Genomic DNA, 24,679 nt, shown 5'->3' on the forward strand with positions numbered 1-24,679 from the left:
TCAGTGGGGAAAGGGGAGTCCCTCCCTGCCTTTTATTTTTAGGTGGAGGTGGAAGTGCAGGCCCCCCACTTGGCCATGATTGACACCTCAGGTGGGAAGTGCCTGTGTGGGGTGCAGGGGAGTTCAGCTTTCCATATGTCCCCCTCTGACATCTCCCCAACAGGGAGAGTGAGGAGGCCTATTACCTGCTGGGTGGGAATAGAAGTCCTAGCTCCCTGCCTGGCCTCCTGACACCTCCCTGGCCAGGGTGCTGGGGCGCCTCTAGCGGGCGGTGGAAGGGTAGCCTTTGTTGGCGTGGCAGGCGTGGGCTCCCTCTCCTCTGTGGTGTCTGGCTGGAGCAGGGTGTTACTGTCTGAGAGTTTCTGTCTTGCCAGGCTGTTCCTTCCTGGCTCTTTGGCTCGAGAAAGCAGGCTTTTCTCTTGGCCCGTGGACATGTCCAGGCTGCCTGCTCCTCCAGTCCCCCTCTGGGACAGGGAGGCAAAAAGAAAACCAGGGCATGCGCCTCCTTGTCGTTTCTTGGGTCCTGAAGTGTCCATCCTGCCTGCCTTCTCTTCACTTTCAGAGTCTTCTCTGTTCCGTCTTCTATCCAATGCCCCCGGTTTTATTTGTACTTTGAAGGATCGGGAAGTTATGTCTCCCATATTCCAGGAAGGAGAGGTTTCAGGGAACCGTTTTGGGAAAGGCTTTGGGTTGAGTCCAACCCGACTCTTTCCAGAGAGGAGCCGGAAAGAGGCACAGCCTCTGCTGTATTGGGCCGGTGAGGGAAGCTGTTGAAGCAGAAGGGAAGCAGGCCGGGGTGCTTTCATGTGGTGGCTTCTCGATGGGGGTTAGGCCATGTGCTTTCTCCAGGGTTGCCTGCTTGAAACAGAGCTCAGTCCATCTTCAGTTCCATACAGCTCAGCTTGGATCCTCATTATCCACAACAGATGCCTGCTTCTCCTGCACGCTCCCCACCCCCCAAAAACACAAACAACCAAAAAACCAGCCACCCAGCCAGAGAACAGCACTAGCTGCATGAGTGATAGAGCATGTCCCCCGGGCTGGCTTCCTTGGGGGGTCTGCATTTCAAGTTGTTACGGGTTTTCAGGAAGGAAATGCCTTCCATCTGCCAGAGGCCTCGCCCAGGAAAGAAGGTGAGGATTGAGAGGGGTGACTGCTGCCTCACAGAACTGCTGGGAGCCTCCAGTCCGCGGGGACAGGCTCTGCTGGGTACTCCTAGGCCTACCGACCTGGCGGGCTCTGCTGGGTACTCCTAGGTCAGTGATGGCGAACCTCTGACATGCAAACTCATTTTTTTTGGTTGATTTTTCTTTGTTACATGGCATTTAAATATATAAAATAAATATCAAAAATATAAGTCTTTGTTTTACTATGGTTGCAAATATCAAAACATTTCTATATGGGACACGGCACCAGAGTTAAGTTAGGGTTTTTCAAAATGCTGACACGCCGAGCTCAAAAGGTTCGCCATCACTGCCCTAGGCCTTCACAGTGGGCTCTGCTGTTGGCATTAGGTGCTCTGAGAGGTAGAGGGAGAAGCACTTGCTGAGCCAGGTGGCCGGGTCGGGATGATGGGTGCTCTGAGAGGGGAGTCCTGGTGTCTGGCTCTTCTGGCTGTGACTGGGTTGCAGAATCTGGTGTTCTCAGTAGAAGCTGCTCTGCACTACTAGGTTGGCTCCCCTATTTCCCCACACGTGCAGTCATTCCTGCCGCGTGCCTGTGCCCACAGAGTCCTCCTGTCCCAGGCCATCCTCCTGTTTGTGGGAGGGGGTGGCAGGGGGGCTTACCTCCTTCACAGTCAGATCTGCTCCATCTGCTCCCTTGCTGTCGCCCAGCGGACGCCTGGTGGTTCTTGTTGTCATTCAGCTGTGGGTACCAAGTCAACCCTTAGGTGCTTCTTGCTCCACCTCTTCTCTCTCAGGCCAGTGCCTGCTGCCTGTTGCTCCCCTCTGGCCTCTAGATCATTCCACCTCCCTTCCTACAAACCAATGGACTGGGTTGTTACTGCCTTTTGAAACTTTGTCCTGGGTCTCTTTGAATTAAGTTTCCCAAATCTGGCGGGGTTGCGGAGGGGGGCAGGGTCACTTGAAAGCTTTCCCAGATATGGCCTTCTCAGGTGCAAGAGACAGATTCATGAACTTACAATTCTTTTGGACTGTGAACCCACAAAAATAGGAGCAGTTTCTTATTTATCTCCGCTTTCCCATCGCCTGACACAGGCCTTGGTAGAGTACTTTGTTTAACAGTTTTATTGGGATAACATTCATGTACTGTGTAAGTGACCCATTTAAAATGTACAATTTGATGATTTTCAGTATATTTCCAGAGGTGTGTACCCATCACCACAATTGATTTTAGAACATATTCATCATCCCAAAAAGAAGCCCTGTACCTTTTTGCTGTCACCCCCCAACTTCTATCCCCCAGCCCTAGGCACCCACTAATCCACCTCCTGTCACTGTGGATTTGCCTTGGTACATGTTCTTGATGGAAGGTTACCTGCCTCCCATCCTGTTCCTCTTCCCGGAGCAGGTGTTTCCTGCCCTGGTCCTCCATTGGCCCAGCCTTCCCATCTTTCAGGACAACCTGCACACCTGGAAAGATACCCTTTGGGGTGCTCTGTAGAAGGAAGTCATAGCCAAGCAAGTGGATGCTGGCAGGCTCCCCGGTGTACAGCACATGGGGCTGTGCACACAGTAGGCCTGAGTAGACATTTGTTGAGTGAATAATGACACTGATGGTGGGCCGGGATGAAACAGTGGCTGGGTTTGGAGGGAATTGTGCCAGTCCTTCAGGTCTCCCGCTGTCCCTTTCAGGGACAGGTCCAGTAAATATAGCAGATAGTGGGAAGGTACCTCAGAGCCCTGCACCCAGAGACTAGGAGGGTGGTATACAATTAAAGCTAGGCAGAAATGGGAGCTATGACTGTGGTCCAAGCTTCCGATGTTATAGATCAGAGAACTGTAGGCTGAGAGCAAAGTGGGGATTCACCGGGCCCAGGAGACCCACCCTAACGCTGACCTCTCCATCCTTCGTGCGGGCTGCCCTGGGTCTGCCAACTGCACACCTGAATGATGGGGAAAGGCTGAGTGTGCTCTCCTACTAGGGGATGGCTGTGTGCTCTGCTCTCCCAGGCAGATTTATTTCCTCACCCAGGTCATGGCCCTCCTGAGATGTGTCCCTAACCCTGGTTCCCTGCCAGCACCCACTCAGTGTTTCATCAAAGCCAGCCTCTCAACTTCCTTCCTTCAGCCCACTCCATACCCCTTGCCCAAAGACCCTTGTACCTGCTCTGTTTATGTCCATGGGGAAAAGCCAGTGTTTCCCTTAGGGGCCTTGAGGACCCTGCAGAAGCTAAGAAAAAAGAGTGTTCTTGTCTCATCCAGATGCTGTGTGACCTCTGGCAAGTAACCTTCCCTTTCTGAGTCACAGATTCCACAGCTCTAAGATGAGGTGGTGTGACAGGGCCTCCCAGTTTGGAGAGTATTAAATAAAAAGCATCTTAGGAGGACCCCAAAGGCTCACCCAGAGATCAGTCCTTATATGTAAAGTAGAGGTGGGTTTTACTTTGTGTTAAGCCCTCCAAAGGGTAGTAGACAGATAGGCCTGCGCATGCCTTTTCCAACCCCTTCTCACTCTCTGTGGTGGCTAAGACGGGAGGCAGAGCCAGAGGATCTGTCTGGACCTTTTAGTTCATGTTGAACTCCTACTCCCAGGGTCTCAGATGAGGGGGACTCTTTGAATATAAAAATATAATAATAACTAACATTTATTAAGCACTTGGAGGCCAAACACTGTACTCAGTATTTTTTCCTCAGTTTTATTTATTTATTTTTTATTTTGTTTTTCAGAGAGGAAGGGAGAAGGAGAGAGAGATAGTAACATCAATAATGAGAGGGAATCATTGCTTGGCTGCTTCCTGAATGCCTCCTTCCCCCGACCGGGGATCGAGCCCACAACCCAGTCATGTGCCCTGACCAGGAATAGAACCGTGACCTCCTGGTTTATAGATTGATGCTCCACTACTGAGCCACGCCCAGCCAGGCTCAGATTTTTTCTTTTTTTTTTAAATAGGATTCACACACCATAAGATTAAAGTGTACGATTCAGTAATTTGTAGCATGTTCACAAGTTCATGCAATCGTCTCCACTATCTAATTCCAGAACATTTTCATCACCACAAAAAGAAACCCATACGTGTTAGTGTTCACTCCCATCTCTTGTTTCCTCCATGTCCTAGCAACACTAACCTGCTTTCTGTTTTTATGGATTTACTTATTCATATGAATGGAATCATACAATATGTCTGTGGTCTTTTGTGTCTGTCTTCTCACACTTAGCATAATGTCTTCATGTTGTAGTGTGTCAGCACTTCATGCCTTTTTATTGCTGAATAATATTCTATTGTATGGATATACCAGGTTCGTTTATCCATTCATCTGTTGATAGTTATTAAAGTGGTTTTACCTTTTAGTCATTGTTTGTAGTGCTGCTGTTAATATTCATGTCCAAGTTTTTATTTAAGCACCTGCTTTCAGTTTTCTTGGATGTGTATACTTAGGAATGGAATTCTGGGTTCCATGGAATTCTACGTTTAACCTTTTGAGGAACTGGCAGCCTGTTTTCCACAGTGGCTACACCATTTTATGCTCCTTTGCATTATCTCATCCATCCTCACATAAGTTTCATGGGGTCTAGGTATAATTATTACCCATCCCCCTCCCTTTCAAATGGGGGAATTGAGACTCAAAGGGTTTTCAGTCCAAGGTCATACAACCACTAATTCGATGACTCTTTGGCCAGTGCTAGCTGTGATCACTAAAGCAGTGTCTCTTCTCCCAGACCCTGGTTTGACCATCAGAGTGAGGGCTTTGACTCTGTTGTTCATGTGCTATAGCTAGTGCTGGCACACATTGGCACTCACATGGCTTTTGAAGAAAATGCCATTTTTTCCTGATCTTGGTAGCGCATCTGTTTCTTAGGAGTTCCTAAACTCTGCACTTTCTCAGCTTCCTGCTGGGTGTTGTGCTCCACTCTTCATACCCGATGCTGTAGACTTCCTATGAGCCTCTGTGTCCAATATCTTTCTTGGAGATTCAGCCTGTGGCTGGGGGATGAGCTATGTGGAATGTGCTAAGCAGAGGTGACTTCTGTTTCTCCTAAGTGAAACTTGTTTTCTCTCTCTCTCTCTCTCTCTCTCTCTCTCTCTCTCTCTCTTCCCCTTCCCACCCCCCTCCCCCCACCCCCTTCCCCGGTCCAAGGCCACTGATGACCTGCCCTTTTCTCCTCTAGGCAAAACCCATTTATGGTGGCTGGCTGCTCTTGGCTCCAGATGGGACTGACTTTGACAATCCAGTACATCGGTCTCGGGTAAGGGAATCATGAACTCCTGGGGTGGGAGGGACCAGAGTGGGGCATACTGACAGAATGGGAGAGGGAGATGCAGAATTGACAGCAGGTTAGGGGGCGGTAGGGTCTGCAGGGAACCCCCATTTGGCAGACTTGGAGTACCCACAGGAAACGTCTCAATTACACGTAGTTAAATCTGGTGCTCCCTTCACAATGAGAAACTCTCACATGGTGCTGCTTGCGTCATAGCTCAGCTTTGATTCTAGAAATAGTTCAATGGAAAAGGAAAAGTCAGAAGGGCAGTTCAGCCAATGTTTGCAGGTCCGCTACGTAGACGCCCAGTTCCTTCAGTGCCAAGGCCCTGCCTCCTGCAGCTCCCTCCTTTCCTCTCCTCCCTTCCTCCCTTGCCAGGGACTCAGCACATAGGCACTAGGAAAGGGAAGAGGCCCAGCCCCTTGGTCCCTGCTGTGCACAGGCTGCTGGAGCAGTGAGATGGTCAGACCAGCCTTGCCCCTGACCAGAGGTTTTTATTCCTCTGTCAGGGATCCCCATTGGATTTAACTTCAATTAAAATACCCTCTTTCCTTTTCCACATGCTTTTTCCCGGTGCTGCTGCCTGTACCCTATAAATTTCTCCAACTTTGCTCCCTCTTACCGCCTGCTCACTCAGAGAGCCTCTGGCCTGTCTCGGCCTCTGCTGCCCCAGCCTGAATGTTATAGTCCAGGGCGGGGCTTGTGGGCCCCATAGACCTCGTATTGTGTCTGGGTCCTTTGGGAATCCTTCTAGAATGGCTTTGTCTTTAGAGACTACAAATAGTGCCTTGGAAATGTTTCTCGGGAGGAGTTTCTCCCTGGACACGCAACGTGGATCAGTCCTCTACGGTCCTCTTTATAAGGCTCTGTGAGTGTCCTGTTCCTGCCACCAGGCGGGAGAGCTATGCTTCAATGTCTGCAGCAACCATTTATATTGAGGTCATACAGAACTGCTTCTAATGGGAAGTCAGTCATATACATGATGTAATTCTGGCCCAAAGCAAAGAGACATGATGTTTTAGTTAGTTCTTATGGCCTTATTGCCGGTAAAAGTATGAATTATGTTGGGCTTTTAGAAATGTTGAAAACGGCTCATGGATCCTCATGAAGGAGGCACATACCCTTGTGGTCCTTTTTATTCCACTGTCAGTGCCATTGGACCACCCTTGTCCCAGTGCCTGGCCTTTGGTTGGAGAGGAGAGGGCACCCTGCCAGTCGCATGCTCCCTGGACATCGGTGTCAGTTGTTCCCACTCGTCAGGTTTTGTTAGCTCACTTCTTAGCACTAGAGCTGGCTGTCTCTTTCCCGGTCTCCCATTCCCTGTGGGTCATTGGAACAACCTCTTATAGCACTTTCCTATATTTTCTCAGAGGTGGGGGATCAGAGCTTGGTGTTCTCAGGTTATTCCATATCGTGTCAGATAATTCATAAAATAAATATTGACACATACCAGGTGATAAGCTCTGTGCTGGGTACATAGAGAATGCAAAAAGGTGATCAAGACATTTCTGCTCCCGAGGAGCTTGCAATTAAAATGAATCAGACATCTTGTTAATTCTCAGTAACGTGTATGGAAGCATACTGGGTGGCTTGGGCTTCTCGGGCCCGGTCCTGGAGAATAAGTCACTGTTCTCCCCTCTGAGATCCCTCCTTTCCTGCCATCCGCCTCAGAAATGGCAGCTGTGGAAGCAGCATTCTTTAAATACAGCTTTGTCAGATACCGGGGCTCAGCAAGGGGAGGGCAGGGCCAGCACCCTCCTAAACACCCACTCCGTGTTCCTTTGCAGAAATGGCAGCGGCGGTTCTTTATCCTCTACGAGCATGGCCTCCTGCGCTACGCCCTGGATGAGATGGTGAGTGTCCTCCTTGGCCCATTCCTCGTCTCCAGCTTCGCCAGGCCACTTCATTGTGGCTGCATTTGCTCATCATCTATGAGCACAGCATCTGTGTGCTCTCACTTGGGCTTCTGTTTTGGAGCCTGGAATTTTTGAAGAACTTGTGGCAACAGTAGAGCTGACCCTTAAAACCTAGACCCTTTGGTTTGAGGCATCTTCAGTGGTCATGGGTGAGAGTAAGTAGTGTGGGAGGAAGTCACTTCTATCCACAGCTTCTAGGGGTTGGACTTGGCCATAGCACTCCTTGGCCATAGAAGTGGAGCAGGCTGTGGACCTGCAGGGCAGATGGGAGGCTGGCTGTGCTGTACAGGCATGTGGAAGTTGGGCACATGTGTTCACCTGCTATAGTCCCAAGACTGCCCCTCAGTTCCATGGCTGTAATTGGTCTTGCTCATCCAACTGATCTGCAGAAGCTTCCTGGTTGTCATTGTTCTTCTAGTCACTAAGCCAGGGCATGCAGGTCCTTCTGGCCCTGTCACCCCCTGGCTTGCTTCCTGCTTCCTGGACTGGATGAGTGTTTATTGCTCTTGGTCTAGAGGCAAACTCGAAAACCAACCAGGTAGAATGTTCTGGCTTTCCTTTTTCTACCCATTTTGTGTACTGATTTTTTTCTCTAAAGGAGATTGGTCTCCTGACTAAAGTATGACTGAATTCCAAGCTTTATAAAGGGTTGGAGATGGAGAATTGGAGCATCTTTTCCGGTTCCATTTGAGTATGTGAATGTGAGTGTATTCATTTGTACAGCATTTTTAAACAGGGATTATCCTAGAAAATCTGGTCACACCATGTAAAATAGATTAACCCCATCCCTTTGCAGGAAGGGTGAAAGCAGGGTCTAGAGGTGTGAGCAGAAATGACTGTCTACCCAAGGGCCTCAGACTATGTGGACACTTGGGTTTTAGGGTGGTTATTACAGCTAATAGGTGAATATAACTGGGTTCACTTCCACACGTGGGTCCCAATCTTTGTACTGTGATGCTTTCTCTACTTTGTTTCTGGGGTGAATGAATAGGTATGATATCTAGTGTGGAATTAATAGGTATGACACTTAGTTCTTTATTGACTATCACCTCGTTGGTTCCTTCTTAAAAAGAACTTTCTTCCTTCTCATTCTTTCTGTGAGCATATTTGTACATTGTGGATGGGCCACGGAGGGTTTTTACCACGGAAACATCTGTGATCCAGAGTGATTTGAGGTGACTGGGTTGGAGGTGAGTGCTAATGGGGTGGTGGGACTCGCTAGGGAGCAGGGAAACTGATTTCACTTGGACACTCGTTTCCTTTGAGGGAAGGAGGCAGGTGTGGAGGCAGAGCCAGTGCTCCCCATGAGTTCTCCCAACTTGGCTGTGGTGCCTGCAGGGGCGCTGGAGCGGGAGCCGGGCTGCTAAGAGCCTGGAGGTTTACTGTGTCCTCCCCTCTGCCCGTGACCTGTTCAGAAGCCCTGCGAAGACTAGCAATTAGAGAAGAGCCTCGGAGGTTACTGGGTTATAGTCAGACCGGGCTGGGCAATGAGTTCCCTGGACTTTCTTTGCACATCGATGATTCTGGTCAGGAGCTCTTCCTGTGGGCCTCACTGGAGTCCAGCACAATTCATCATTCCCTGCAGCTCAGAGGCACAGGCACCAAGAGGGTGGCTACCGGGGACGCCTTTGTGTGGGCACAAACGCAGAGCACATGCTGCATCCCAAGAGCTGTTGAGCCCTGAGGACTGACACCTTGCAGTACAGTTTGGTCTCCCAGCAACCTGGATGCTGGTTGGGCAGAAGTGGAGCTGTGCTAGTGACGTGAGAAAAGAAAGAAGCCTCAGCAAAAACTTGGACTGCAGGGAGGGCATTGGGGGAATGCCCAGAGTTGGGAGTTTTGGGCCATGGGCCACTTTCTGGCAGATGACCTTGGAGCTTAAGACCCTGTGAGCCAGTTAGTGCTGATCTGCCCAAACTGTGGGTGGTACAGATACACTGCCTCTCCAGGGAAGAAACTGGCATTATTTCTATGAGTGAAAAAACAGCCGTGGCAGTTGTTTTGAAATACCTTTAAAGCTACATTTCACATGTAAGGATTTTCCCTTATGTATGGGCAAGGTTGCAAGGAAGTGTCTGGGTTGCACTTACAAAGAGGCTGAGTGAAGGGGCAGTCAGGTGCCAGCGGCCCGTGGTCAGCATCATTGGCCATTGCCATGGGGCTTCTAGGCGGACTCCTGTTTCCCGCGGTTTGTATCAGGCCTTGTTCTTCATGGCCACTTCCCGGATGAGCGTGATCCAGAATCTCAGAGCTCCAGCCCAGAGGTCAGTTTTCCTGAAGCTTGGAGTCCCCGCCTCACCTGGCCAGCAGGAGCCCTGAGGCCTGGAGCAGAGCTTTTCAGGCAGCATGTGTGTGCATGGATTCTAGCCATGCTGGAGGTCTTCTCAGCAGGGACCACAGTGCCTCTGAGGGCCCCCTGTCTGGAGTCATCTTTGAATCTCACAGCTGTGTGGAGAGAAGGGGTTGCTACTGGCCCTGGTAGGTAGAGGCCAAGGGTGCTGCTCCATGTGCTTTGATGCACAGAACAGCACCCCCCACAAAAAGAGTGTCTGGTTCCAGAGGCCAGCAGTGCCAAGGCTTAGAAACTGTGAGATCTTGTCAATGACTTACTTAAATTTTTAAAAATGAAAACATGAATTGTTGTCATCCTTGTTCTTAAAAGGTACGGAAGGACTCAGCCATCAGATTTTCTGGGAATGAGAGAGGTGATGGGGCAGGGTTAGCCTGCTGGCTGGTATGGTAAGTGCCAGGCAAGGAATAGGGGTGGGCCTGTTTCTGGTATGAAGGGGTTTCTGTGAAGTGTCCCTGCACATCAGATGACCACAGGGCTAGCAGAACTGCATAGGTGTGGCTTTTACCCAGGGAGCATAGGTACCACTCCCTGTGGCATGCTCAGGCCCTCCTGCCTGGACAGTGGCCCCACTCAGTGTGGTCTCCAAGCCTAGCAGCTCTGAGCAGCCAGTAGCCACCATTGATGCTACCACTTCTGCCAAGCTTCGCTCCATAGACCCCCGGCCCCCTACACCTCCATAGTTAATCTGCATGTATGAACTTTTGTACCATTTTATGGCTGGGCTGTTCCCTTAACACTTAGTCACAATCTCTTTCAAATTGTCACTTGACTTTTATACAATATTACTATTTGTTTTAATTTGTTTAAATGTTATCTTACCAACTAGATTGTGACGTGTGTGTTTTTTTCTTCATTGTTGGGCCCTAATTTTTATTTTTTATTGATTTCAGAGAGGAAGGGAGAGGGAGATATAGAAACATCAATGATGAGAGAGAATCATTGATTGGCTGCCTCCTGCACGCCCACACTGGGGATCGAGCCCACAACTCGGACATGTGCCCTGACCGGGAATCAAACCCTGACCTCTCAGTTACACTTTGAGTTGGGACTAACGTTCGGGAATCACTTTTTCTTATTTGGGAAGTTTTTTCTGACTGCACCCACGTACCCTGTGATTCGGTGTGGAGGAGGCAATCTTCCCAAAAGGAAAAGAAAGTTCCCAAATGCAAGCTGAGGCGAGGTGGGCTCAGGGCAGCCTTACAGACAAGGGGGGGGGGGTGTCGGGGGAGGGCGCGCTGGGCCTCTGGTTTTTCAGGAGCGGACACAATGAAGAATCTAGAAACCCCAAACTACTGCCTCTCTCCTCCACTTTTGTTTTCCTCCTGTAATCCGCCCATTATTGTACCAAATTCTGCCGTTTCTTTTTTTAAAAATATATTTTTATTGACTTCAGAGAGGACGGGAGAGGGAGAGAGATAGAAACATCAATGATGAGAGAGAATCATTGATTGGCTGCCTCCTGCACGCCCCATACTGGGAATTGAGCCTGCAACCCAGGCATGTGCCCTGACTGGGAGTTGAGCCGTAATCTCCTGGTTCATAGGTCGACACTCAACCACTGGGCCACACTGGCCGGGCTGCCCCTTCTTTTTGGCTTTTGGGGCCTGGTGTAAGGCTAAGTTGCTGGCCTCATCAGAACTCAAAGGTCATTTTAGAAGGCTTTTCTGGAGAAGGACCAAGTCCAGAAGGAAAGCAGGCTGGGTGTTAGAGCACACTGAGCAGTGAAGCTCTGGCTCTTGCTTTCATGTTCTCTTCCTTTTCCATCTGGAAGCAGGCAAAAAGATGGTCTCAGCTTTGTTTGTTTTTAATTATGGTAAAATATCTGTAACAAAATTTACCATTTTAACCATTTTTAAGAGTACAGTTCTGTGGCATTAAGCACATTCACATTGTTGTGCAACCATCACCCCATCAGGCATCTGCAGAATTCTTTTCATCTTGCAAAACGGAAATACTGTTCCTGATAAATACTAATTCCTCAGTTCCCCTCCCCCCAGCCCCTGGCAGTCGCATTCTACTTTCTAAATCTGAATATTTTCTCTGTGTTCTTCATATAAGTGGCACCATACAGTATTTGTTCTTCTGTGTCTGGCTAATTTCACTTAGTATGAAATTAGCCAGATTGGGTTGACCCAGGTTGGAGCATGTATCATAATCTTCTTCCTTAAAAAAATGAAAGCGATGGGTCTAATGCTCCTGAACCCTGTCTGCTGAAACAAATGGGCCCTGGTCTCTCCCATATGGAAACTGACCAGCTTTTACCCAGGCCTCTGTGGCAGGTGTGTGGTAGTGAGGGCCACCTCTTGCTGTGCGAGGCTCCTCTTTCTCCTCTAGAGTCCTTCAGAGTTTGGATAGACCGGAGCTGCATGACTTTGCAGGTGCCATGCTGCCAAGGACTTAAGCTCAGCTCACGTCCCTAGACATACGAGGGAAACACTTAGCTCTCGGGGTCTGCTTTTCCTGGGGGCAGCTGTGGGTTTGTCAATTCCATAGGATGCGAAGGTCTAGCCAGAGAAGTTACTCTGGGATTCTGTGCTGTGTGTAAAGCCAGGCCTTGGTCTGCATGCTCTTCAGAGGACACCAAGTGCTCACAGGTTAGGTTTCTGGCTCCTTTATAGTTTGCTTCCTGAAGGACAGAGTCCTGGAGGCTGCTTTGACCTCAGGAACTTTGCCCACTTTACTCTTGACAAATTTAGGCCACTTCTGGTGTTGAGTCAAAGCCCTGAGTAGGACACCGATGGCCAAGGCCTAGGGGAGTGGGCAGGGGGTCTCCCAGCTCAGCCCTGCTGCTTTCAGGGCCTGCCTGAGGTCCTCTTACTCCTCTGCAGCTGAGCCCTCTATCCCTCATCCACCATTTTGCAGACATTCTCCTGCATGAGAATCTCCTGAGAGCAAGACCCAGGTATGCACAGTTTAAATAACCACCTCCCGTGACTTTTAGGAAGTGCTAATATTTGAGAACCCCTGCTTTAAGCTCTGGCGTTGTTTCCCCTCACTGGGAGCTTTCCTAGACAGGCTGAGGATGTGATTCACTGGTAACCATGGGGGCTTTTGTGTCCATAGCAAAGCGCTGCAGGGGAAGGACTCAATGGCCAAAGAAGGCCCCTCTTGTGGTGAAGCTCACAGGCTGTTGAGACCCACGGGAACATGTGAAGATTAACTACCAGACAAAACCATAACATGCATGTTATTCAAGGCATTGTGTGGCCTGGGAGTCAGAGGTGTCTTCTGGGAGGAAAGGCAGGGTCTTGGCCTTCTTCCCGCTTGTCATGGAGATTGAGGAGGAGCGGCCAGTGCTCTGTGCTGGCTCTTCAGGAAGAGTCTTTACTGTGGTTCTCACAGCAACATGGATGGATGGTACGCCATTTCACAGATGAAAGCCGAGGCCCTACATCAGAAGGATCACACACCACGACCCAGTAGGATTCATCCCAGGGATGCAAGGACGGTACAGTATCCACAGATCAATAAGCGTGATACACCACAGAAACAAACTGAAAGAAAAACCACATGGTCATATCAATTGATGCAGAAAAAGCATTTGACAAAATCCAACACCCATTTTTGATAAAAACTCTCAGCAAGGTGGGAGTAGAAGGATCATACCTCAGCATAATAAAAGCCATATATGACAGGCCCACAGCCAACATCATACTCAATGGACAAAAACTAACACCATTTCCCCTAAGAACAGGAACAAGACAGGGATGCCCACTCTCACCACTCCTGTTCAACATGGTACTGGAAGTGTTAGCTATTGCAATTCGGCAAGAAGAAGAAATAAAAGGCATCCAAATTGGAAAAGAGGAAGTAAAACTGTCCTTATTTGCAGACGACATGATATTATACATATAAAACCCTAGAGACTCTGTCAAAAAACTACTAGACTTAATACATGAATTTGGCAATGTTAGCAGGATACAAAATTAACCCCAAGAAATCTGAGGCATTTCTATACAGCAATAGTGAACTTTCAGAAAGAGAGATTATAAAAACAATCCCATTTACCATCGCACCAAAAAAATTAAGCTACCTAGGAATAAACTTAACTAAAGAGGTAAAAGACCTCTACTCAGAAAACTACAGGACGTTGAAAAAAGAGATAGAGGAAGACATAAACAGATGGAAGAACATACCGTGTTCATGGATTGGTAGAATCAACATCATTAAAATGTCCATACTACTCAAAGCAATCTATAAATTCAACGCACTTCCCATTAAAATACCAATGGCATACTTCACAGATCTAGAACGAACTCTCCAAAAATTCGTCTGGAATAAAAAAAGACCCTGAATAGCTGCAGCAATCCTGAGAAAGAACAAAGTAGGTGGGATCTCAATACCAGATATCAAGATGTATTACAAAGCCACTGTTCTCAAAACTGCCTGGTACTGGCACAAGAACAGGCATATAGATCAATGGAATAGAATAGAGAGCCCAGAAATCGGCCTGAACCAATATGCTCAATTAATATTTGACAAAGGAGGCAAGAACATACAATGGAGCCAAGATAGTCTCTTCAATAAATGGTGTTGGGAAAATTGGACAGCTATATGGAAGAAAATGAAACTAGACCACCAACTTACACCATACACAAAAATAAACTCAAAATGGATAAAGGACTTAAATGTACGACGGGAAACCATAAAAATTCTAGAAGAATCCAAAGGCAACAAAATCTCAGACATATGCCGAAGCAATTTCTTCACTGATACAGCTCTAGGGCACTTGAAACTAAAGAGAAAATGAACAAATGGGACTACATCAAAATAAAAAGCTTCTGCACAGCAAAAGAAACCATCAACAAAACAACAAGAAAGTCCACTGCATGCGAGAACATATTTGCCAATGTTATCACTGATAAGGGCCTAATCTCCAAAATTTATAGGGAACTCATACAACTTAACAAAAGGAAGATAAACAATCCAATCAAAAAATGGGCAAAGGACCTAAATAGACACCTTTCAAAAGAGGACATTCAGAAAGCCAAGAGACATATGAAAACATGCTCAAAGTCACTAATCATCCGAGAGATGCAAATCAAAACAACAATGAGGTACCATCTCACACCTGTCAGACTGGCTATCATCAACAAATCATCAAACGACAAGTGCTGGAGAGGATGTGGAGAAAAAGGAACACTCGTGCACTGCTGATGGGAATGCAGACTGGTGCAGCCACTATGGAAGACAGTATGGAGTTTTCTCAAAAAACTAAAAATGGAACTCCCATTTGACCCCGTGATCCCACTTCTAGGAATATATCCCAAGAAACCAGAAACACCAATCAGAAAGGATATATGCACCCCTATGTTCATAGCAGCACAATTCACCATGGCTAAGATCTGGAAACAGCCTAAGTGCCCATCAGTAGATGAATGGATTAGAAAACTGTGGTACATCTACATGATGGAATACTACGCTGCTCTAAAAAGGAAGGAACTCTTACCATTTGCAACGGCATGGATGGAACTGGAGAGCATTATGCTAAGTGAAATAAGCCAGTCAATGAAGGAAAAATATCACATGATCTCACTCATTCATGGATAATAGAGACCATCATAAACTTTTGAACAATAATAGATACAGAGGCAGAGCTGCCTCAAACAGATTGTCAAACTGCAGCGGGAAGGCCGCGGAGGGCTGGGGGGCAGGAGGGAGGGGGTAAGAGATCAACCTCAGGACTTGTACGCATGCCTATGAGCATAGCCAGTGGACACAGACACTGGGGGTGGGGAGGCCGGGGGACTGTCTAGGGCGGGGGGGGGGGGGAGGTCACGTATGGGACGCCCTTTGTAGACTGTAAGCGAAGAACACCGGGGCCCAGCGAGGTGGTGGCCGTTAAACTCCCGAGTGACAGAGCGTGGGTTTGAGCGCTTCCAGGAGAAGGATGTGTCTTCTCTCAGGGCCCTGCTCTTTGCTGTGTCCGGGTTCAGGAGCAGAGGGGCGCAGTGGCACTGCTGAGGGCAGGCGGGCTCTCAGCATCTCGCCCCCCTCGGTTTATCGGGAGGCACAGACTGGCAGTTACAGAATCTCTCTGTGTCTTCAAGTGCGCGGAGCTGCGCCGACTTCAGGCCTGCAGGCTGGGTGTTGAACATGGACTCGGAGGTGTGGAATCAGAGGAAGACCAAGTAGCCCTGTGCCTGTGTGTGAGGCAGAGAAGCTTCCTCGGACGCGGGCCTCTTTGTGCTCAAAGGATGCGGTCGAGATGGGGATCAGAGATCTGTTACAGGTTAGACCAGCCGTGGGCAAACTGCGGCCCGCGGGCCGGATCCGGCCCGTTTGAAATGAATACAACTATTGAAAAAAAAGACCGTACCCTTTTATGGAATGATGTTTACTTTGAATTTATATTAGTTCACACAAACACTCCATCCATGCTTTTGTTCCGGCCCTCCGGTCCAGTTTAAGAACCCATTGTGGCCCTCGAGTCAAAAAGTTTGCCCACCCCTGGGTTAGACTCATGTTTTTTAGGTTTGCTTTAAAATCTGTCATGTGTTGGCCCTTGCTTTGGTCTTCATGCCTTTTCCACATGGTTTCGGCCTCCAAGGGATGGAGGCAGGCCTGTTGGATTAGGTGCTGACAGCTCAGGGAGTGTAGGAAGAGTGTCGGTTCAGGAGTCCAGGAAATGTGGGTGTTTTTTGTGTTTTTGTTTTTAATTCTCACCTAAGGATATGTTTATTGATTTTAGAGGGAGAGGAAGGGGGAGAGAGAAACATCGATGTGAGAGAGATGTTTGCATAGGTTGCATCCCCTATGTGCCCCAACTGGGGATTAATCTTGCAAAATTTTGGTGCATGGGATGACACTCCAACTGACTGAGCCACCTGGCCAGGGCAGAAAGGTGGGTTTTAATCCAGTTCCTCTGTTTCTGGCTGAGTGGCCGTGAGCAAGGTCCTCCTCTCTGCCTGGTCTCCCTCCATAGGAGCCGTGCAGCGTCACTGAGCCTGCACTGAGCTTCCCTGCTCATCAGCTGCTCTTCTGCAGCCCTTTGCTTGCTGTGGTAAAGGGCAGTTTTAAAATTAACTTTGAACTTGGAAGTGTTCTCATCCTTACCTAGCCCGCGGGCAGGCTGGGGACTGACTGGTGAAGAGGGACAGCCCCCCAGGCCCCGCGTTGCCCACGCTCCCCGAGGGCTCTGGGTGCTGTCACACGCAGGCTGGGGACTGTCCAGTGGGCTCTGCACAGAACCTTGATAAACATTTTTAAACGGATACAACCTGGTGCTGCTGGAGTTGAAGCTGTGGAATGTTTGCAGCCTCTGTGCCAGCCGCAGTGAGGGTGTGCCCTGGCTGAAGGGTGTCCTCCTGCAGCCGAGTCACCCATGTGCCTGCACAGGCGAGGTGCCTCTTCTTGTTGATCATTCCGCTAACTCACTTTCCCAAAATAATTAACTTGTTTTTGAACCTTTTAAGAGTAGTAAATGCTTGCCAGTGTGAGCTGATGTGTGAAAAAAATCCTTCTAGGTAAACTTTGAGGCCAGTGCAGGGTCTGATGTTTGTGAGGAAAAGTGGAGAGCAGCTGGGAGATAGGCTGGGGGCCACTGGCAATTCAGGGGGCCAGGGCCCAGCGTGCTGGCTGTCAAGGTCGACAAAACCTGGGCGTGCTCAGGAGCTGTGGACCGGCCGGCCAGGGTGTGCTGAGAAGTTTACCCCTTTACCCCTCCCCACTTTAGTTTTCTGGACCTGGGGCCTTAGTTCTGAGGCCCTTGTCCCATCTTCCTTAATCGTGACACGTAAAAGTAGTTCTCACCTCTTTGGCAGGGATGTTGTGATTAATCGCTTTGTGAGTCTTTATGTTCAAGATAACATGTGATCTGTAAGTCTGCTCCGCGTGCCAGGCTTCACAGTTGGAGGGCGAGGTGCTGTGCAGTCCTGTGGTGCTGGTGTCATCTCCCAGTGGCAGGCAGGAGGTGACTGGAGCCCTGTGCTCAGTGGCTTCCTGCAGGCCACTTCGCCTTAGAGCATCTTTAGGCCAACTTTTAGTTACTTTGAAACGTTAACGTGAGCGAGCAAGGTATGACACAGATGAACCCAGGTGGGATGGGAAACTTCCCCACTGGCAGTGAAGTCCTGTTGTCAAAAGGCCAGGGGTCAGCGGTGAAGCTTACAAGTGCTACCTGTCTTTTTGCCTTAAATTTTATTCACGACGATGGATGAAACTTCACCCATTGCTGATGCAGGGGCATTGTCTGTGTGTTTCTCTGGAATTTTTATTTTATATTTTTATTTATTTCAGAGAGGAAGGGAGAAAAAGATTGAAACATCAATGATGAGAGAGAATCACTGATTGGTTACCTCCTGCACGCCCCTCACTGTGGATCAAGCCGGCAACCTGGGCATGTGCTCTGACCGGGAATTGAACACGACCTCCTGGTTCATAGGTCGACGCTCAACCACTGAGCCATGCCAGCCAGGCATCTCTAGAATTTTCAGTGCAGATGTTGTTCTCTAGAAACTGGGAGCTGAACTTTAAGTTTCTCCCCTTCCCTACTTTTAACTTAAGTTGGGGAGGAGCTTGGAGACACAGGCCTGTTAAGCCGTGTGAAAGTGCACCATTCTGCCTCTGGTAGATTTCTCTTGTCATTTACAACTGCATGCTGGCCCTGGTGACATGCTCCACACATGGAACAGCTGGGTCATGGAAGCCATCAGGGGCGAATCATGGGGCTGTTTGGAGGAAGAACAGAGCAGACTTCTGGAGGTTAGAGTAAGAGGGGTTTCTAGAGATGACCTCGGTCTAGATCTTTGTTTTATTGGTGGGAAGACACAGACTGGCAGCTGTGGGGGTCACAGACTGGCAAATGGGGCTCAACTGGTAAGTGTGGGGTGATAGCTGGGTTCCCTGGTTCCGATCTGGGGAGTGGGTGGGAACAGAAGGGCTCACTGTTTTACAGATGGGGCCTGGTCTGGGGCGGGGCAAGCATTTGTACTTAGAGTGGTGGGCTCTTTTACATGGAGAGCCTGAGCTTGGAGAGGAAAGAATTAGAGAACTTACAGGAATGAGCGGCTAAAGAGGGTCAGGTGAAAGGGGCAAGTAAGCACCTGTCAGGTGTGGTAGGAAGGCTCTGCAGAAACCCTCAGTCATTGTCAAGAACCAAGAGAAGGCATAGGTCAGACATGGTTTCCTTCCTCTGTCCCTGTCGCCAGGATTCTCTTTTCCATGTGGGCCTCCCGCACAGGACAGTGAGCACCGGGAGCAGGGCCTGCCATTGGCCTGCCTAGACAGGACGGCGGATAACGTCCCGTGGGGAAGAAGCTCTGGGCACGTTGGCTGGGAGGGTGGTCAGTTGGTCTGCCGTTGTCCTTGCCTCTGGTGATTGAGTCTGTTGTAAATGTTTTATGGAGCTTCCCCCCCTCCCCCACCCCCCACCGAGAACCCACCTTCTTTGACTTATAGACCACACTGTGAGGACTTGGCGACTTGGTGAATGCTTTCTGTCTCACTGGGACCATGTGCTTGCCTTTCTTCCCAGTTACATAAGTGGTGAGTCAAGGAGAGCAAAGTAGTAATTACCTGCTTGCTTCTGTTCAGCGCCCTGAGCCATGATGAGATCCTGTTCTTCTCTCCTCGCTGTCTTCCCCAGGGCACCTGCAGCTACTGAGCGGGGAGGCGTGTGGTTGCCCACAATTAGTTAACAGGGAAGGCTGACGATGGTTTACGTGTTGTTTTCCACTTGGGCGCCGTCTGTCTAGCGCTTCGAGTGTGTGCAGCTCTTTCAGGGATGGAAGGCGGTGAGGGGTGGTTGGCGCAGCAGTCCCATTGGGCTGGTGGCGGAGTTTCTGTGGCGCTCTGCAGAGCTGTGAGTGGACCCCTCTGGCTGCAGGGCGAGTGTTTGTGAGAATGGGCTGGGCGGCTCCCTCCCCTCAGAGAGAGAAGTGACTTTTAGAAAGTGAGCAGCTTGGAATAATTGGTTAGAAAACAAATTAAGTAGCAGCAGGGAAGGAACTGTTGAAAAAGTCATTTTATGGAAGTTAGCAATGGAAAATATTTGGGCTGAAAAACAAAGCCAAGTAACTAGTACCTGGTGTGTTCATGTGTGTGCATAACGTGCTCGCATTCTCACACACACACGTCTTGGCAACACGAAGCCAGGCTGCAGTCTTCCAGGAGCCGAGTCCCTGCACCTTGCTTCTCAGCCCTTGCACTCCACCGCCTCCTCAGGACCCCCTTGGTGCACTGAGCTCCCCCTCCCTGTCCACGGCTTTTGCTTTAGATCTTCTAAACGGGCCAAGTGTGATAAGCCGATCCACTTATGGTATTAATGGTGAATAGTCAGTTTAATGTGTTCGTGTCTTAATCTCTCTTGCCCTCCTTCCACTCCAGAAACCAGTTTTCACAAGAATCCTTTCCCTAGCGGGTGGGAAAGAGGTGTTCTTTATGGTGGGAAAGCTCTCCAAGCCCAGGAAAGGGTTCCACTAGTGGAATCTCAGAAACGGGTGAGCAAGTCGGGGAGACTCAGGAAGAGGGTGTCTCACGACCTATCCGGAGTGCTGACCCTGCCCACGTTCACGTGCACATTGATGATTCATTCACTCACAAACGCCTGTGGAGTGCCTCCAGTGTGTCCGAGGCAAACTTCAGGGTGTCTTCGTTTGGGGGAGCAGGGTGCTGGTAACACACAGTGTGGGTGTCCACGCCCCTGTGGCTGTCACGGCAGCCTTCCGCCCCAGAGGCTGGAGCAGCACCACTGTTCTCGGACAGTCTGAGCGCAGTCGCCAACCTCTCGGACCTCACGGGCCACCAGTAGTCCGCGGACCACCGGTTGGCGACCGCTGGCCTGGAGGAAGGAGGGCAGAACCAGTCTCCCGGGTGGGGCTGAGTCCAGTGCCGCAGGGGCAGGGCCGGTTCCTCGGGAGGCTCCGGGAGCATCTGTGTCCTCGCCTACAGCTGGAGTCCGGCTGCCTGCACCCTCCACTCATGGCCCCTTCTTAGCATCACTGCAGCCTCTCGCCTCCCTCGTGCCTCTCCTTCCCTTCTGTGCCGACTCTCCCGTGAGGACACGTGTGTTCCGTGTAGGGCCTCCCCGGCTCAGCCAGGCTAACCTCCCATCTCCAGGTCCTCACCTTAGTCACATCTGCCACTCCCTTTGCCAGCGAAGGTCACACTCACGGGTTCCAGGGCTGGGGAGTGGGGATCTTTGGGGCCATTTTCAGCTGACATAGAGGTATGATCAGAGGGAGCTGTGCAGAGTGCACTAGGGTGAGCAGATTCTGCTAGAAGTTTCCATGGGAGACATGAGCTGGGCTAGGTCTGAAGGGCAGAGTGGCATTGCCTTAGATCGACAGGGAGATCAGTGGGAAGGGCCTGCGACCTTCCTGGGAGGGTTAAGCAGTGCTCCTGGATGCCACTGCCAGGCAGGAGATGTAGGCACCAGAAACAGGAAAAGCAGTACATAGGAGAGGGAAGGGAAGAAGCTGGGGCCACCAGAGATGTCCCTGATGGCATCGTCCCACCAGGTGCCACATGTCCCTCCTTCCACAGCTGTCTGTGTCTTCAGAGTATGCCCGTCATGGGGTATCAGTGTGGGAAAGGGCCTGAGAGGCCACCCTCGTGCTGATCAGGGTGATAGAGAAGTAAGTTGGCCCCCGTCATGCACCCTGGAGATGGCATCACGGAGCGCTGACGCCACTGCGACTCAAGTCAGCTTGTCCTTGAGACAAGCCCCTCAAAGTGAAAGGAGCAGCAGGTAGTACAGCTGCCTTCATTTCACACGCCCACAGGGAGTGAGGGAGGAAGAGGCCCATGCTGCCCCTGAGGAGTCTGCTGTCCCCTGGTGAGAGTGGTGTTGCTACCGAGCTGGTGGGCACGAAGGTGGATGAGTAGGACAGTGTGGGTGGAGAAGCACAGGAACTCTTAAAGGACTCGGTACAGTCCCAGCTGTGACCCCTCCAGCCCCGGCACACCCTTTCCCGAGCAGAGGAGAGGGCGTTGGAGGCACGATTCTGAGGCCGGGTTCCAGCACTCTTGCACCTGTGCTCCGTCCCTCCTCAGGGACCTTCCTTTTGGGCTTCCTGGATGGGAGAGCAGTGGACAGACTGCTTGTCAGAGTCTGATATAAGGGATTTTTTTTCTTCCTCTGAACCCATGGAGAGGGATTGTGCCTGTCCCCCTGCCAGCCAGTGAGGATCAGGTGGCCCCGCAGTGCCTTGAGGTGCCCACGTCCCAGCAGGAAAGCAGTGGATGAGATGCTTAGTTGTGACATCAGGCAGTCTGTCCAAGGCTTTGGTGGCTGCAGCAGGGGCAGAAACCTAGGTTCCCGTCCTCCAGGGAACCATGTACATGGCTTGGAACCAGCTTGCCTATTTGATAAATGTAGAGGTAAAAAGAAATGATGCACCAGTCATAGTGCTGGCTGCTCTCACTGGGCTCCATTCCATCTGTAAAATGGCCTTGTGGGGCGAGCACAACTGCCCAAGGAGGTTTTCCCCACAGAGCTGGCTTCTGGCATCAGGCCATGGGCTTGAAGGCTTGGAGGGGGAGCTGCTGGGCTCAGGCCCCACTCTGTGCACTGGGCTCAGGCATCCCACTCGCTCAAGGATTCCTGGGCCTTTGTGTGGTTAACATTTGAGGAGCTCTCATGTGATGGAATAAACCAGTGGTTCTCAACCTTGGCTGCACATGAGAATCACCTGGGAATCTTTTTTAAATCATGATTTCTGGGCCTCATCCTCCGGAAATTCTGTTTCTTTGTTATGGGGTGGGGCCACAACATTAGTAACAAAGAAACAGAATTTCCGGAGGATGAGGCCCAGAAATCAGGATTTTAAAAGGATTCCCAGGTGATTCTAATGTGCAGCCAAGGTTGAGAACCACTGGAATAAACCATAGCAGAAGTCTTCACACCTTGTTGGTGCGATTGGTGCTCAATCTTTTGGATTGCTGACACCTGCTGAGTCCACAGAGTGGCCACCGCATAACCAGCTGGCACAAAGACAAGCAGTAGTTAAAGGGATAGGCCGCCTCTTTTCCTCATTCCTCGAGGGTGGGGTGAGGTTTGACTGACACCTGAGTGTGGGGACATGCCCAGCACTAACTTCCAGTGCATTCTCAGGAGACCCAGTCAGTACTGCCACCTACTAGCATTCTGGTCCCAGTGATGTGGGCGGCCACCCTGGCTGTGCGTGAAAGGACCAGGGGAATGGTGGACGCAGTGTGGTGTGGGGAGGGTCCTTGGAGACAGATGAGGAGAGGAGAGGTCTCCCCAGTCATCTGCCAGTAGGTTTCAGAGGCACATCTCCCTCTCCCCACAGTGGCTCTCTGCCCGGTGTTGGGATTGTGTGCATAGGGCAGTGTCCTTTCTCGGTGAGCTGTGAGTTCCCGCGAACACACTCCCCTGCTTTCCGTAGCAGCAGATCCTCATGTCTGTGTAGGTCAGTGATGGCGAACCTTTTGAGCTCGGCGTGTCAGCATTTTGAAAAACCCTAACTTAACTCTGGTGCCGTGTCACATACAGAAATTTTTTTATATTTGCAACCGTAGTAAAACAAAGATTTATGTTTTTGATATTTATTTTATTTATTTAAATGCCATTTAACAAAGAAAAATCAACCAAAAAAATGAGTTCGCGTGTCACCGGTTCGCCATCACTGGTATAGGCACTCAGTAATGTGAGTGGATTAGAACTGTGTTGTTTGGGGTCACGCAGCAGTGGCTGCAGCACGTGCCAGACAGCCTGTCTCGTCGGGGCCTCCTCACCGTGTCCCCGTGGCTCACAGACCTCTTTCTGGCTTAGGACGGTGGGAAAGCGGAGGGCGTGACATGGAGGGGAAAGTGAGAGTCTGTGGTGGTGGATGTGGACGGGGACAGGAGAGGTGGCATGTGTGTTACAAGAATGTATCGGGTTTCTTATCTTTTGGCGGCCTCCATTCCAAGATGAAGAAGAGAGCACACTCATGCTCTATGAGAAAGGGTTAGGGAAATAGCCCGACCCATGGTTGCTGGTTGCTGCGTAAACAGTCACATTCGGGAGAGTGACGTGCAGTCGGAGTGTCATTGTAAATGGAGTTTACACGATGGCGGCTCACACTGGAAGAGGGCAGGTGCTGGGCTGAGCTTCCCATGAGAGCCCTTAGCAGGAAATAGTCTGGCACATGCTTGCCCTCTCCTGTCCTCCCCCCCCCCCCCATTTTGAATTGCTTATATTATCTCACTGCTTACTTCCAACATATTCTCTAAGGCAGTGGTCGGCAAACTGCGGCTCACGAGCCACATGCGGCTCTTTGGCCCCTTGAGTGTGGCCACGAAGTTTCAATCGCATTGTACGTGCGCGCCCGCACGTGATATTTTGTGGAAGAGCCACACTCGAGGGGCCACAGTTTGCCGACCACTGCTCTAAGGCATCCTCTCTCCCTCCTCCAAGCAAGGCACTGTTACAATGCAAAGTGTGGCAAACATAGGGTCACTGTTTTCAACTAAACTTATTTCATCCATGTAGCCAGACTCAACGTCCTCTGTTCATATCCTGAGACTTGTTATAATAGTGGGGAATGCTTGTGTTAAATGTGTAGAAAAAGAGTAACTATTGTGAGTGAGTCTGTGTCAGTCAGATACACACACTGGTTGTTATTTATTCAACACAAACAACAGCCCTGTCCTCAAAGATGGGAAAAAGTTACGTCCGCATCCTTTGTCTTCTCTTTCCTACCAGGTGGGAGTGGGGGCAGAGAGGCTAGAACATGGCTGGTGGGAATTCTTGATGGTTCCCGTGATGCTCCATTCTTCTCATTTGCTTCTCTTGGCCCACTGGACCTGACCACTGCTTTTGCTAAAATAAACACAGTCTGCCTTTCTAAAGCAGGAAAAGAGGAGTAGAAGTTTCTCTTGGGGTCACTCAGCATTTTCATGTATTTTTTTGCAGAGGCCCTGTAGGGAAAGACACAGCTCATGTAGGTGATGTTGATGGACATGGCAATTTTCTTGGAAGAGACCCCTCCTCCAGTGACTGTGGCCTCTGTGGGTGCAGTGAGCACAGTGTAGGGGCGGGAGTCACCGTTGCCCAGGGGAAAGGAAGGCCATTAACCCAGAA

The 24,679-nt window shown here is 50.1% G+C and overlaps 1 protein-coding gene across 2 annotated transcripts in view; it reads left to right on the forward strand.

Annotated features, from left to right (window-relative positions):
* The window catches only part of MPRIP (myosin phosphatase Rho interacting protein), a 187,233-nt gene that overhangs the window by 36,014 nt on the left and 126,540 nt on the right, over positions 1 to 24,679 (forward strand). For both annotated transcript variants that reach the window (XM_081110750.1, XM_081110751.1), the window contains exons 2-3: positions 5,293 to 5,370; positions 7,170 to 7,235. In XM_081110750.1, the coding sequence (XP_080966876.1) occupies positions 5,293 to 5,370; positions 7,170 to 7,235 (144 nt within the window). The remainder of the gene's footprint in view (positions 1 to 5,292; positions 5,371 to 7,169; positions 7,236 to 24,679) is intronic.

Source organism: Myotis nattereri, assembly GCF_964212035.1.
Source record: "Myotis nattereri genome assembly, chromosome: 16".
NCBI lineage: Eukaryota > Metazoa > Chordata > Mammalia > Chiroptera > Vespertilionidae > Myotis > Myotis nattereri.